At 41.4% G+C, this 15,596-nt stretch overlaps 1 protein-coding gene across 2 annotated transcripts in view; it reads right to left on the reverse strand.

Moving 5' to 3' along the window:
* LOC134358684 (adhesion G protein-coupled receptor F5-like) overlaps positions 1-15,596 on the reverse strand; it is a 67,205-nt gene that overhangs the window by 26,980 nt on the left and 24,629 nt on the right. For both annotated transcript variants that reach the window (XM_063071151.1, XM_063071145.1), the window contains exon 6: positions 11,867-12,040. In XM_063071151.1, coding sequence (XP_062927221.1) covers positions 11,867-12,040 — 174 coding nt within the window. The remainder of the gene's footprint in view (positions 1-11,866; positions 12,041-15,596) is intronic.

The following is a 15,596-nucleotide window of genomic DNA, read 5'->3' on the forward strand; positions in this document are numbered from 1 at the left end:
GAAGACAAATGTATTGTTATAATTCTTTGCAAGAGGACTATTATGTAAAAGCGAGGATGTAATGTTGAGACCTTATAAAGCACTGGTAAGGCCTCACTTGGAGTATTGTAAGCCGCTTTGGGCCCCTTATCTTTGAAAGAATATTCTGAAACTGGAGAGGGTTCAAAGGAGGCTTACAAAAATTATTCCAAGATTGAATGACTTGTAAATGAAGAGCGTTTGATGGCTCTGCGCTGTATTCACTGGAATTCAGAAAAATGAGGAGTGACCTCATTGAAACCTATTGAATGATGAAAGGCCTCGATAGGGTGGATGTGGAGAGCATGTTTCCTATGGTTGGAGATTCAAAGACCAGAGAACAGAGCCTCGGAACAGAGGGTCGTCCTTTTAGAATGGAGATGAGGAGGAATTTCTTTTGTCACAGAGTGATGAATTTGTGGAATTCTTAGCCACAGGCAGCTGTGGAGGTCAAGTCTTTATGTATATTTAAGGCAATGGTTGATAGATTCTTGATTGGTCGGGGCACGAAGGGATGGTAGGAGATTGGCGCTGAGAGGAAAATTGGATCAGCCACGATGAAATAGCAGAGTAGAGTCGATAGGTCAAATGGCCTAATTTTGGGAAAAGGGGAATAGATCCTGTGTAGTGAAAATAGCAAGTTATGGAAGAGGCTGAAGCGTAGGACCTCCAAGGTAGCAATCTCCGGACGACTCCAGGTGCTACTTGCTAGTCACGGCAGGAATAAGATGGTAGTAAAAATGATTTTACTGCTGAGGATCAGGAGGCAGGGTTTCAGATTTCTGGATCATTGGGATCTCTTCTGAGGAAGGTATGACCTATACAAATAGGATGGGTTACACCTGAACCCAAGGGAGATGAATATCCTTGCAGGCAGGTTTGCTGGAGCTGTCAGGGAAGATTTAAATTAATGTGGCAGGAGGATATGACATGAAGTGATAGGGCTGAAGATGGGGCAGTTTGGTATACAAGTAGATGCCGTGTGTAGTGAGACTGTGAGGAAGGACAGGCAGATGATAGGGATAGATGGTGGGATGAATTGAAGTGTAATAGAGGAACAGAATCAAAAAGGTTGATGAATACATGTCCGAAGAGGTTGTATATCAATGCACATAGTATACAGAATAAGGTGGATGATCCTGTAGCGGATTAGACATTGGCAGGTATGATGTTATGAGAATTGCTGAGTTGTGGCTGAAAGAAGATTATAGTTGGGAGCTGAACATCCAAGGATACACATTATCTCAAAAGGACAGGCAGGTGGCAGAAGGGTTGCAAAATGAAAAATGAAATCAAATGCTTAGAAAGAGATGGCATAGGATTGGAAAATGCAGAAATCTTGTGGATAGGATTAAGAAACTGCAAAGGTAAAAAGACTCTAGGAGTTATATATAGGCCTCTGAATAGTAGCCAGACTGGGATATAAATAGAAAGGGCATGTAAAAGGACAATGTTGTGATAATTATTGGTAATTTCAATATGCAGGTAGATTGGGAAAATCAGGTTGGTGCTAGATCCCAACAGATGGAATTTGTAGAATGCCTATGAGTTAGCTATTTAGAGCAACTTGTGGTTGAGCCCACCAGGGGAACAACAATTCTGGATTCAACAGGAATTCTGCAGATGCTGGAAATTCAAGCAACACACATAAAAGTTGCTGGTGAACGCAGCAGGCCAGGCAGCATCTATAGGAAGAGGTACAGTCGACGTTTCAGGCCGAGACCCTTCGTCAGGACTAACTGAAGGAAGAGTGAGTAAGGGATTTGAAAGTTGGAGTGGGAGGGGGAGATCCAAAATGATAGGAGAAGACAGGAGGGGGAGGGATGGAGCCGAGAGCTGGACAGGTGATTGGCAAAAGGGATATGAGAGGATCATGGGACAGGAGGTCCAGGAAGAAAGACAAGGAGGTGGGGGGGGGGGGACCCAGAGGATGGGCAAGGGGTATATTCAGAGGGACAGAGGGAGAAAAAGGAGAGTGAGAGAAAGAATGTGTGTATAAAAATAAGTAACAGATGGGGTACGAGGGGAAGGTGGGGCATTAGCGGAAGTTAGAGAAGTCGATGTTCATGCCATCAGGTTGGAGGCTACCCAGATGGAATATAAGGTGTTGTTCCTCCAACCTGAGTGTGGCTTCATCTTTACAGTAGAGGAGGCCGTGGATAGACATGTCAGAATGGAAATGGGATGTGGAATTAAAATGTGTGGCCACTGGGAGATCCTGCTTTCTCTGGCGGACAGAGCGTAGATGTTCAGTAAAGCAGTCTCCCAGTCTGCGTCGGGTACAGGTTTCATTAGGGAGCTTAAGGTAAAGGAACTTTTGATAGAATTCACCCTGCAGTTTGAGAAGAAGGAGCTAAAATCAGATGTATCGATACTACAGTAGAGTAAAGGGAATTAGAGGCATGAGAGAGGATCTGGCCAAAGCTGATTGGAAGGGGACACTAGCAGGGATGATGGTAGAACAGCAGTAGCTGGAGTTTCAGGCATCAATTTGGAGGCGTAGGATAGATACATCTCAAAGATAAATAGGTATTCTAAAGGGAAGATGAAGCAACCATGGGTGACAAGGGAAGTCAGAGAGCATAAAAGCAAAAGAGAGGGCAGCTAATAAAACTAAAGTCAGAGGATTGAAAAGCTTTTAAAAACTGACAGAAGGCAAATGAGAGAAAAGATGAAATATGAAGGTAAGCTAGTAAATAATATAAAAGAGGACACCAACAGGTTTTTTTCACATATACTGTATAAATTGTAAAAGAGAGGTGAGAGTGGATATTGGACTGCAGGAAAACGATGCTGCAGGTAGTAATGTGGGAACAAAGAAATAGCAAACAAACTTATTAGGTATTTTGCATCAGTTTTCACTGTGGAAGACATGAACAGTATTCCAGAAATTTGAGCGCATCAGGGGCAGAAATGAGTGTACTTGCTATAACTAGGTAGAAAGTACTTGGGAAGCTGAAAGGTCAGAAGGTAGATGGACTACCTGTGGAATGGTTCTGGGAGAATGGAAAATTGCAAATGTAATTTCACTCTGAGAAGAAAGGGAGACAGAAGAAAGACATTTATAGATTAGTTAGCCTGACTTCAGTGGTTGGGAAGGTGGTGGTGTCCATTATTAAGGATGAAGTTTTGGGTGACTTGAAGGCACAAAATAAAATAGGCCAAAGTCAGCATTGTTTTCTTAAGGGGAAATCTTGTTGGGGAAATCTTTTGAAATTCCTTGAGGGAAAAAGCATGCAGGATAGATGAAGGAGAATTGTTGAAAGTTGTGTACTTGGATTTTCAGAAGGCCTTTGAAAAGGTGCAACGCATGAGACTGCTTAACAAGATAAGTGCCCATGGTATTACAGGACAGATACTAGCATGGATGAAAGGTTGGACAATTGGCAGGAGACAAAGAGTGGAAATAAATGGAGCCTTTTCTAGCTCTGGGCCTGTACTCACAGGATTTTAGATGAATGGGGGGGGTGGAATCTCATTGAAAGCTATCGAATATAGAGAGATCTAGATAGAGTGGATGTGGAGAGGATGTTTCCCATAATGGGTGAGTCTTCGATCAGAAGAGAGATGAGGAATTTCCTTTGCCAGCGGGTGATGAATCTGCGAAATTCATTTCCACAGGTGGTTGTGGAGAGCAAGTTATTGAGTACATTTAAAGCGGAGGTTAATAGCTTCCTGATTAGTCAAGACTTCAAAGATTATGGAGAGAAAGCATTAAATCCATAATAGAATAACAATCAATAAAATACCACACCAAATTGGGTATTCAGCCAGAATGCAAAAGACAACAAACTGTTCAAATACAAAAAGGGAGAAATAATAATAACAAATAAACAGGTGATAAATATTGAGAACATGAGTTGAAGAGTCCTTAAAAGTGAGTCTATAGGTTGTGGAAACATTTCAATGATGGGGCAAGTGAAGATGAGTGAAATTATACCCTTTGGTTCAGGAGCCTGATGATTGAAGGTTAATAACTGTTACTGAACCTGGTGGTGTGAGCCCTAAGGCTCTTGTACCACCTTCCTGATAGCATGAGAAGAGAGCATGACCTGGGTGCTGGAGATCTCTAATGATGGATTCTCCTGTACTGGAACAGTGCTCCATGCAGATGTGTTGCATAGTGGGGAGGGGTTTACCCGTGATGGACTGTTCCGTACCCACTATTTTTTGTAGGATTTTCCATTCAAGGGAATAGGTGTTTTCGTATCAGATTGTGATGCAGCCAATCAATATACTCTCCACCACACAACTATAGAAGTTTGTCAAATTTTTAGGTATCATATCAAATCTTCGCATACTTCTAACAATTGGACCTACCAAAATGAACCACTTCACACTTACATGGGTTGAACTCCATCTGCCAGTTCTGCATCCTTTTGATGTCCCGCTGTAACTCTGACAACCCTCCAGACTATCCACAACACCCCCAACCTTTGTGTCATCAGCAAACTTGCTAACCAACCCTTCTACTTCTTCATCCCGGTTATTTATAAAAATCACAAATTGAGGGGTCCCAGAACAGATCCCTGCGGAACACCACTGGTCACCGACCTCCATGCAGAATACAAACTATCTACAGATACACTTTGCCTTCTGTAGGCAAGCCAATTCCACAGAGCAAGGTCTCTTTGCATCCCATGCCTCCTTACTTTCTGAAGGAGCCTCTCATGGGGAACCTTATCAAATGCCTTACTGAAACTCATACACACCACACCCACTGCACTACCTTCATAAATGTGTTTTCTAATTCCTCTAAGAATTCAATCAAGCTTGTAAGACACGACCTACCCTTGACAAAGCCATGCCGACTATCCTTAATCAGATTATGTCTCTCCAAATGCTCATAAATTCTGCTTCTCAGGATTTTCACCAACATCTTGCCCACCACTGAAGTCAGACTCACTGGTCCATAATTTCCTGGGTTATCTCTGCTCCCTTTCCTGAATAAGGGAAAAACACTTGCAACCCTCCAATCCTCTGGTACTTCTCCTGTCCCTATTGATGATACAAAGATCATCGCAAGTGGCTCAGCAATCTCCTCCCTTGATCCTACAGTAGCCTGGGGCATAGCTCATCCGATCCCTGTGACTTATCTAAGTTAATGCTTTTCAAAAGCTCCTGCACATCCCCTTTCTTAATGTCTATATGCTGAAGTGCTTCAGTCTGCTGTAAGTCAGCCCTAGAATTGCCAACAACAGGAATTCTGCAGATGCTGGAAATTCAAGCAACACACAACAAAGTTGCTGGTGAACGCAGCAGGCCAGGCAGCATCTCTAGGAAGGGGTACAGTCGATGTTTCAGGCCGAGACCCTTCGTCAGGACTAACTGAAGGAAGAGTTAGTAAGAGATTTGAAAGTGGGAGGGGGAGGGGGAGATCCAAAATGATAGGAGAAGACAGGAGGGGGAGGGATGGAGCCAAGAGCTGGACAGGTGATTGGCAAAAGGGATATGAGAGGATCATGGGACAGGAGGTCGGGGAAGAAAGACATCCTCTGTCCGCCAGAGAAAGCAGGATCTCCCAGTGGCCGCACATTTTAATTCCACATCCCACTCCCATTCTGATATGTCTATCCACGGCCTCCTCTACTGTAAAGATGAAGCCACACTCAGGTTGGAGGAGCAACACCTTATATTCTGGGTAGCCTCCAACCTGATGGCATGAACATCGACTTCTTTAACTTCTGCTAATGCCCCACCTTCCCCTCGTACCCCATCTGTTATTTATTTTTATACACACATTCTTTCTCCCTCTCTCCTTTTTCTCCCTCTGTCCCTCTGACTATACCCCTTGCCCATCCTCTGGATTTCCCCCCCTCCCCTTTGTCTTTCTTCCCGGACCTCCTGTCCCATGATCCTCTCATATCCCCTTTGCCTATCACCTGTCCAGCTCTTGGCTCCATCCCTCCCCCTCCTGTCTTCTCCTATCATTTTGGATCTCCCCCTCCCCCCCCACTTTCAAATCTCTTACTAGCTCTTCCTTCAGTTAGTCCTGACGAAGGGTCTCGGCCTGAAACGTCGACTGTACCTCTTCCTACAGATGCTGCCTGGCCTGCTGCGTTCACCAGCAACTTTGATGTGTGTTCCTAGAATTGCCAATGGCTTTTTCCCTGGTGAATACTGAAGCAAAATATTTATTAAGTACCTCCACTACCTCCTCTGATTCCTTGCACACATTTCCATTATCACACCTGATTGGTCCTATTTTCACACAGCTCATCCTCTTGCTCTTCACATTCTTGTAGAATGCCTTGGGGTTTTCCTTAATCCTCCTCACCAAAGCCTTCTCATGGCCCCTTCTGGCTCTCCTAATTCCATTCTTAAACTCCTTCCTAGTAACCTTGTAATTTTCTAGAGCTCTAACAGTACCTAGTTTCTTGAAACTTTCATAAGCTTTTCTTTTCTTCTTAACTAGATTTTCTACATCCTTTGTACACCATGGTTCTTTCACCCTACCATCCTTTCCCTGCCTCAACGGAACATACCTATGCAAAATGCCATGCAAATATAACGAGAACATTTGCCACATTTCTGCCATACATTTCCCAATTTATGCTCCCATGTTTCTGCCTAATAGTATCATATTTCCCCCTACCCCAATTAAACATTTTCCCACATTGTCCACTCCTATCTCTCTCCAGTGTTATGGTGAAGGAGAAAGAGTGGTGATCACTTCCTCCAAAATGCTCTCCCACCAAGAGATCTGACACCTGACCAGGTTCATTTCCCAATACCAGATCAAGTACAGCCTTTCCTCTAGTTGGCTTATCTACATATTATATCAGGAAACCTTCCTGAACACACCTAATAAACTCCACCCCATCTAAACACCTTTCGCTAAGGAGATGCCAATCAATATTGGGAAAGTTAAAATCTCCCATCACAACAACCCTATTATTATTGCACCATTCCAGAATCTGCCACCCTATCTGCTCCTCAATGTCTCTGTTACTATTGGGCGGGGGGGGGGGCAGTCTATAAAAAACACCCAGCAGATTTATTGCCCCCCCCATGGAAAATGAAAGGTATAACATGTTTCCGTGACTTCTTTCTGAATAACCGTTTCATGTCTTTTGTACAGTTATCTAATAAATTTAATTTGCCCAGATCCCACTTTTTTTTAGATATTTACAAATAAGAAACTTTTTTAAATACCACGCTGCCTACCTTCCCGATTTCACACCCTACCGATATCATCGATAAAAGTTTAGGTTTAAATCCCTTTCAGAAGGGATTAATAGAAACTATTTATGATATAATTATGAAATTACAGCCAGGTATATCTGAAAATTAAAAATAAATGGGAAAGGGAACTTCAACTTTGCCTACCTATAGAGAAATGGATAAAATTTTTCAATTAGTTAGTTCTTCCTCCATATGTGCCAAACATATAACCATATAAAAATTACAGCATGGAAACAGGCCATCTCGGCCCTTCTAGTCCATGCCAAACTCTTACTCTCACCTTTATTGGGGTCTCCCTACCTTCTGTCCAAGATCTCTTTCAGAGTTGATGCCTCCAGAAGACACGGTACGTCATTAAAGACCCCTCACACCCTCTCCATGAACTGTTTGTTCTTCTGCCATCAGGCAAATGTTACAGGAGCATCAAAACTAAAACCACAAGGCTACTAAACAGCTTCCTCCCATAGGCAGTCAGGCTGCTAAATAGCTGCTCCACCTGACTCTGCTTTGGACACTTTTAACTTGCACTGGACAGTTATAACTGATTTTAACCGACATGTGGCTGTTGTGTTTTACTATTTATTGTTATGTTTGTTATTTACTGTTGCTTTTATGTTATGATTGCACTGCCCCTGAGAAACGCTGTCTCATTCTGCCCTGCAGAGCTGATGTATGGTTAGAATGACAATAAAGTTTTTTGAATCTTTGAATCTTAGTCCCACCGACCTGCACTCGGCCCATAACCCTCCATTCCATTCCTGTCCATATATCTATCCAATTTAACTTTAAACGGCAACATCAAACCTGCCTCTACCACTTCTGCTGGAAGCTCGTTCCACACAGCTACCACTCTGAGTAAAGAAGATCCCCCTCATGTTACCCCTAAACTTTTGCCCTTTAACTCTCAACTCATGTCCTCTTGTTTGAATCTCCCCCATTCTCAATGGAAAAAGCGTATCCACGTTAACTCTATCAATCCCCCTCATAATTTTAAACACCCATCAACCTTCCACGCTCCAAAGAATAAAGACCTAACTCGTTCAACCTTTCTCTGTAACTTAGGAGATGAAACCCAGGCAACATTTTAGTAAATCTCCTCTGTACTCTCTCAATTTTATTGACATCTTTCCAATAATCCGGAGACCATACAATGCTAATACAATTTAAAGTAGTGCATAGGGCTCATATGTCTAAAGATAAACTAGCCCATTTTTATTCCCATATAAACCCTATTTGTGACAGATGTCACTCTAAGGTGGCTTCCTTAACTCATATGTTTTGGTCCTGCCCTCTTTTGGAAAAATTCTGGAAAGATGTTTTTGATATTATTTCAACAGTTTTGCGTTTTGACTTACAACCCCATCCTATTATGGCAATATTTGGTTTGCCAATGACAGATCATAGATTTTTATCCTCTTCAGCCTGTCGGATGATTGCATTTGTTACTTAAATGACCAGAAGATCCATTTTATTGAACTGGAAAGAGACCAACCCTCCTACCACATTTCAGTGGTTTTCCCAAACTATGTCATGTTTAAATTTGGAAAAAAATCAGAAGTGACATTTTTGATCCTTTGGTTAAATTTGAAGAGACTTGGAAACCAATTATTCAACATTTTCATATGATGTAATTTGACCTTTTCTGAATCCTTCTTATTAACTTAAGATATATGAATAGAGGAGAGGAGTTGACGACATTATTGAATGTTTTCGATTTAAGATATTGGTTCAGCCTTGTTTTGTCCTGTTTGTTTTTTTTTTGGGTTTAGTATTTTTTTTAATTTTTGGGGGGTTTTCCTTTGCATTATTTTTTTTCTTTGCTTTATTTTTTTTCTTTTTATTTCTTTTTTCTCTATGATTAACTATATTAAGAGTTTGGAAGTCTCTTACACCTGTATTATTTGAAGTCTTTTTTTGTACATGTTTATCAACAATAAGATTATTCCAATCTCTGTATCAATATTGTTGTTCTGTTTATAATTTTGGAAAATTAATAAAAAGATTTAAAAAGAAAGATTTATTGCCCCTTTCTTGTTTCTGACTTCCACCCACACTAACTCAGTAGACAATCCCTCCATGACTTCCTCCTATTCTGCAGACGTGACACTATCCCTAATTATCAATGCCATGCCCCCACTTCTTTTGCATCCCTCTGTTCTTTTTGAAACATCCAAAGCCTGGCACACTCAGCAGCCAATCCTGCTCCTGAGACATCCAAGTCTCTGTAATGGCCACAACATCACAGTTCCACATATTGATCCATACTAAGTTCATCTGCCTTGTTTATGATGCTCCTTGCTTTAAAATAGACACATCTCAAACCATCAGTCTGACTGCATATTTGCTCTAACATCTACCTATCCTTCCTCACAAACTCCCTACAAGCTGTCTCTACTTTTGCTCCAACCTCCCCATCCTCTGCCTCTTCACCTCTGTTCCCACCCTCCTGCAAATTTAGTTTAAACCCTCCCCGACAGCATTAGGAAATCTCCTTGTTAGGATATTGGCACCCCTCAGATTCAAGTGCAAGCCATCCTTTTTTGTACAGGTCACACCTGCCCCAGAAGAGGTCCTAATGATCCAAAAATCTGAATCCCTGCCCCTGCTCCAATCCCTCAGTCATACATTTATCCTCCACCTCACTCTATTCCTATACTCACTGTCGTGTGCACAGGCAGTAATCCCAAAATTACTACCTTTGACATCCTACTTCTCAGCTTCCTTCCTAACTCCCTGTATCCTGCTTTCAAGACCTCCACCCTTTTTCTCCCTATGTCGTTGGTACCAATATGAACCTCTACCTATGCCTGCTCACTCTCCCATTTCAGGATATTGTGGACGCGCTCAGAAACATTACAAACCCTGGCACCTGGAAGGCAAACTGTCATCCTTGTTTCTTTTTCATGTCCCCAGAATTGCGTATCTGTACCCCTAACTATAGAGTCCCCTATTACCGCTGCCCTCCTCTTCTGTTCCCTAGCCTTCTGAGCCACAGGGCCTGACTCAGTGCCACTGTTGCTTCTCCCAGGTAGGTCATCCACCCCCATCAGCACTCAAAATGGAGTACTTATTGTTAAGGTGGACAGCCACAGGGATGCTCTCCACTACCTGACGCCCTCCCTTCCCTCTCCTGACAGTCAGTCACTTATCTGTGTCCTGTGGCCCCGGGGTGACTACTTGCCTATAGCTCCTGTCTATCACCTCCTCACTTGCTTACAAGCTGAAGGTCATCGAGCTGCAGCTCCAGTTCCCTAACTCAGTCTCTAAGGAGCTGCAGCTCGATGTACCTGCCACAAATGTGGCCATCAGGGAGGCTGGAAGTCTCCCGGACATCCCAGATCTGACACCCAGACCAGAAAACTGGCCTCATAGTCATACCCACTATTCTAATCAGCTGAGCCCTGTGAGATGCTCCTTTTTTATACTCTACTCCCCAACCTGTGCGAAGTTCTCTCTCTCTTCGAATCGATTAGTCCACCGCTAATGCAGTTTCTCTCTTTGCAGGTGGGCTTAACACTTACTTACCCCACTGCTATTCCACTTGTGCTGAACAGAGATATAAATGATGTGTAGAAATGTATGCCTTTAGACCAACTGCAAATCTACTGGAGATGTGACAGAATGGCTTGAAGTAAAGTCTGAGTCATTATACCTTGATCACAACATAGTATGGCATCATCCATTCCTTAAATTAGATGGAAGAATTGAAGTAAAATGCAGTGTTTTCAGATGATGAGATTGACCGTTGCCTTCACCTATACAGGGCCTTGAATAAGTCTGGATAATGGTAGACTGTGTATCTAAGAAGTTCATTTGAGCCCTCTTTATAAAGGGGTGCTGAAAGAGGCTGTATCTCAGGAGTAGTTCATGACACCAATCACTTTAAATCTTTTGGCTTCAGTGAAGAAGGTGACTGTCAGGGACACAACTTTAATGGGTTAGGCACCTGCAGGCTCTGTATATCAGGTGCTCCGTTCCTTGTTTTTCATCCTCCACATATCTTTGTATACTTCATGCCACTTTTAGTTGTAACCCTGGTATATCTATGGCAATCCTACTCTGAATGTTTTCGGAAGTACAATTGTTTCTTCATGCATTGCACATGAGAGAAGTCAGCCATTTTCCCAAATTACTTCCCGGATGAGAAAGAGAAATAAAACTGTCCTCCCATTTCACTTACTTTAAGAACTCCCCTTTCAACAAACCACATTATCCCTAGGGTCAAAAAGCACTACAGCACAGAAGAAGACCCTTTGTCCTAATGAGTCCATGCCATTCTGCTTCAATGACGGTTGTAAGCAACTTCAATGGCCAAACATTCTGATTGTGTATTTTTCAGTAATCCTAATTACTTGACTTCCACATCCACCTCACTGAGCATTGATTGAAAAGCACATGAATGAGGCTCAATATTTCCAGCTGCCATTTTGTTTTGCTTTCTCGTTATTAATAACAAATGCTAATATTTGAGGTTCATTATTGCAGAAGCAGACTAAGTAATGTGCAGAGATACAGGTAGTTTATACATTTTTCTTTTAAACTTGGATATTCTGTATTAGTTTGACATTTTCCCATTCTTATTTCATTTTTTAGCAAGTTTTCGCAGTAATTGGATTACATTTGTCTATTTTGACTCTTAAATTCTACCATGCATAGTTCTCACCTCCACTGTAGATTCAGACACACTTTTTACATTGGCTGATGAAAAGACTTTGAGGATATCAAGTGAGGCTGCAAGGTTTCCAGGTGTTGTATTGTCCAAGTTTTCTGTAATGTTGGCTAACGATTTCACCAACGTGGGAAGCTGCTTTGCAACTTCTGTTGAATTTTGAGCTGACTAGAATACATGAGAAAAACATTTAGAAGGACAACAATGTCACACTATGGCAGAAAATGGAAAGTATTAAAAACTGTAACAGTATCAATACTTTCAATGTGGTAAACATGTGCTTTTCCAGCTCATTGGTCATGCCTTTTGTGTTGAAACTGCAAAAAACTTAGGAGAAATCAGAGTAATTGGAAAACTCTGAAAGGAATCTCAGCCCATAACGTAACATAATTCCTTTATGGATTACATTTAGACAGTTTGTTTTGTAAATGCAACATTACTATTTCTGTCCCTGCTTGTAGATTCTTTACTTACAGGTGCATTAACAGGGCATCTAGATAATTGTAATGTGATGAGGCAGTACCAGCATGACTTAATGAAGAGAATCCTTGTTTGGCAAATTTATCAGCAGTTTTTAGGGATAAAACTAACAGAATAGATGTGGGGAACAGAGGATGTTACGGAATGAGAGGGTTGTCCATTTGTGAGTGTCTAAAGAAGTTGGATCTGCATTCTTGGAATTCAGAAGAAAGAAACATGGCAGGGCGGATATTCCACCATGTAGAGAGTTTGGTACAAGAGTACATAGTTTCAAATAAGAGGATGTCATTTAAAACTGAAATGTGCAGGAGTTTCATCTTGCTGGAAGTGGTAAATCTCCGGAAGTCTACTTTACTGAGGCATTTAAAGAGGGAATTGATACACTTTGAAAAGTTGTGTAATATGAGTTGATGTGAAATTGGCACAGAGGCAGATCTGCTATGAACATATTAAATATCAAAGCTGGCTTGAGGGGTTGAGATGCCTAGTCCAGCTCCTATTTTCAGGATATTCTTGTGTAATTTGTATGGATTTTCAAAAACTATATGGCAACGTGCTATACATAAAGTAAGGCTTCAGAAAACTCACATGGGCTAACAGAAACATAGATAGAGGATTGCTAAGGGACAAAATGCAGAAATAAGCTCATCTTCTTCAGGTTATTACTGATGAAATGCATATGTTTGTGTCCTCAACCATTCATAATTCTTATCAGTATCTGTAAAATTATTGTGGATTGTGTCGAAGTTTGCTGACCGTTTTCTGGTTTCTGGGGCAGAAACAGATTGTGAAAGTGAAATCTGAGTGAGACGGAAAGAAACAGTACAGGTAAATGAGTGGAAAAGATGTTGGCAGAAGGGCTATAATGTGAAAATATCAGGTTATGTGTGCTTTTAGAAAGAACTCAGAAATCAGCATTTAAACAGTGAAAAGCTAGGAAACAAGAAAATGAAATGCAGAGAATGTATATCTGATTTAAGACGGATAGTGCCGGAGACGCTCAGCATTTCAAGCAGCATCTCTGGAGGTTCTGGACCTGAAACATTAACAGAGAATGTTTGTATTCAAAGGGATTCCGTTGTGTTGGTATGAAATGCAAAACGTGAGTGGCAGATATTGCATGTATACTGGGCATTAATGCAATGTAGTTGGAATGCAAACATTAGGAAGTCTTACTGCAATTTTCTGGGTTTTGATGAAATCATATCTGGAGATCTTTTTGCAATTTTTGTCTTTATAGCCAAGGGATGATGTACTTGCCTTGAAGTCAATGCAATGTAATATGTTTTGTGAGATGAGACAGTTGCCCATATGAGGTAAGGTTGAATAAAATAGGCCTGAATAAATAGTATTGAATAAAATACTGAGGTTAGAAAATTATGAGGTGATTTTATTAAGCTATTCATAGTGGAGAGAGGTTCACAGGCTAGAAATGTTGCCTCTGGAAATCTTTTAATTGATCTTTTCTACGCATCCTTTCTAAATTACGGTGACCGGAAAGTGAGGAAATGCCTTATCGGGCTCCCTTGTACTCTCAGATGGATTTCCCAGACTAAGTGCTGGAAAATCTAAGGAAGTTTAGACTCCCTATCCAAGAGGATTATTGACGACCAAGCTGCAATCAGTAAGTCCCTTGCTTCTGTTCGGTTATATGGGTAACAGCCGGCAATTATTGGACTTCAGAAGAGGGCTATCCCTCCTAATCAAACTACATTGGTTCATTTTACGGCAATCCAGGCTTTCCAATCTCCTCCTTCCCTTCTGTTTTGTAATTTTTTTACCTTCAAATATTTACTCCATTCCTCTTTGAAAGCCGGAACCGAATATAAACTCTCCTCGCCTCCTGGCAATGCATTTCACAGCAAAGCTGCGTCAAAAGATTTTCCATCCCCCAGATTATCAAACATTCATTCACCTCAATTGTTAAAAGGGATTTGGAAATGAGCAAGGCATTTGACATAATTTAATTTGGGAGGTTGGTTCGTAAAGTAAAAACCCATGATATCAGAGGAAGTGTGCTAGGATGGATTGAAAAACCGGCAACCTCATAGAAAATAGATAGTTGAAATAAATGGGTTCTTTTCATACTGGAAAGAGGTAACTAGTGTAGTGCCACAGGGATCAGTTCGTGGCTCACAGTTATTTACTATTTCTATTAATGAGAGTTGTGGGCACAGATCATAAGATTATTGTTTGGTTTCCTAGTACAATGAGATGGACTCTTGACCTCACAGATTAGGTTAGTATGGCCTTGCACCATACTGTCTGCTTCACTGCACTTTCACTGTAATTGTAACACTGAATATTACACTAAATTATTCATTTCTCTTGTACCACTTCTATGCACTGATGAAACGAAATGATCTGCATGGATGGTGTACAAAACAATGTTTTTCACTGTACCTTGGTACATGTGACAATAATAAACCAAGTTAGCAATTTACCAATTTAGTGATCGAGAGGAAAATAGGTGCAAGGGCACATTGTGATAAGGACAGTATGATTCTCCAAAATGATATAGAGAAATTAAGAGGGTGGGCAAAAAAAATAGGCAAATGGAGTTTAATGTAGGGAAGTGGGAGGCCATGCACTTCAGTTCAATTACTATCTAAATGGAGAGAGACTGCAAATGAGTAAACTACAAAATGACCTGGGTATTTTAGTGCACAAAGCCCAAAAGGTTAGCTGGCAGGTCCAAAAAGTGGTTAAGAAAGTAAATGACATTTTGGCCGACATTGCAAAGGGATAGAAGTTTACAAGAAAAGGGGCTGATTATTTTAAACTGAGATATATTGCAATTTCTTTGTTCAGAGGATGATGAATTTTCAGGTTTGTTTTCTGCCTCAGCAGGGGGTGTGTCATTAAAGTGTTTAAAACAGAAGTGTATCAGTATTTGATAGATCAAGGAGTTCTTAGGTATAGAGAACTGGCATACAGAGGAGTGAAGGCTAGCCATGATTGTATTATTTCATGGCCTCCTCTACTGTCGCGATGAGGGCGCACTCAGTTTGGAGGAACAAAGCCTTATATTCTGTCTGGGTAGCCTCCAACCTGATGGCATGAACATTGATTTCTGCAACATCTGGTAATGGCCCTCCCCACTCATTCACCATTCCCCACTCCAATTTCCCTCTCTCTCCTTATCTCCTTACTTGCCCATCACCTCCCTGTGATGCTTCTCCCCATTCCCTTTCTCTCATGGACTTTTAGCCTTTCCTATCGGATTCTCCCTTCTCCGCCTCTT

Source organism: Mobula hypostoma, chromosome 2, assembly GCF_963921235.1.
Source record: "Mobula hypostoma chromosome 2, sMobHyp1.1, whole genome shotgun sequence".
NCBI lineage: Eukaryota > Metazoa > Chordata > Chondrichthyes > Myliobatiformes > Myliobatidae > Mobula > Mobula hypostoma.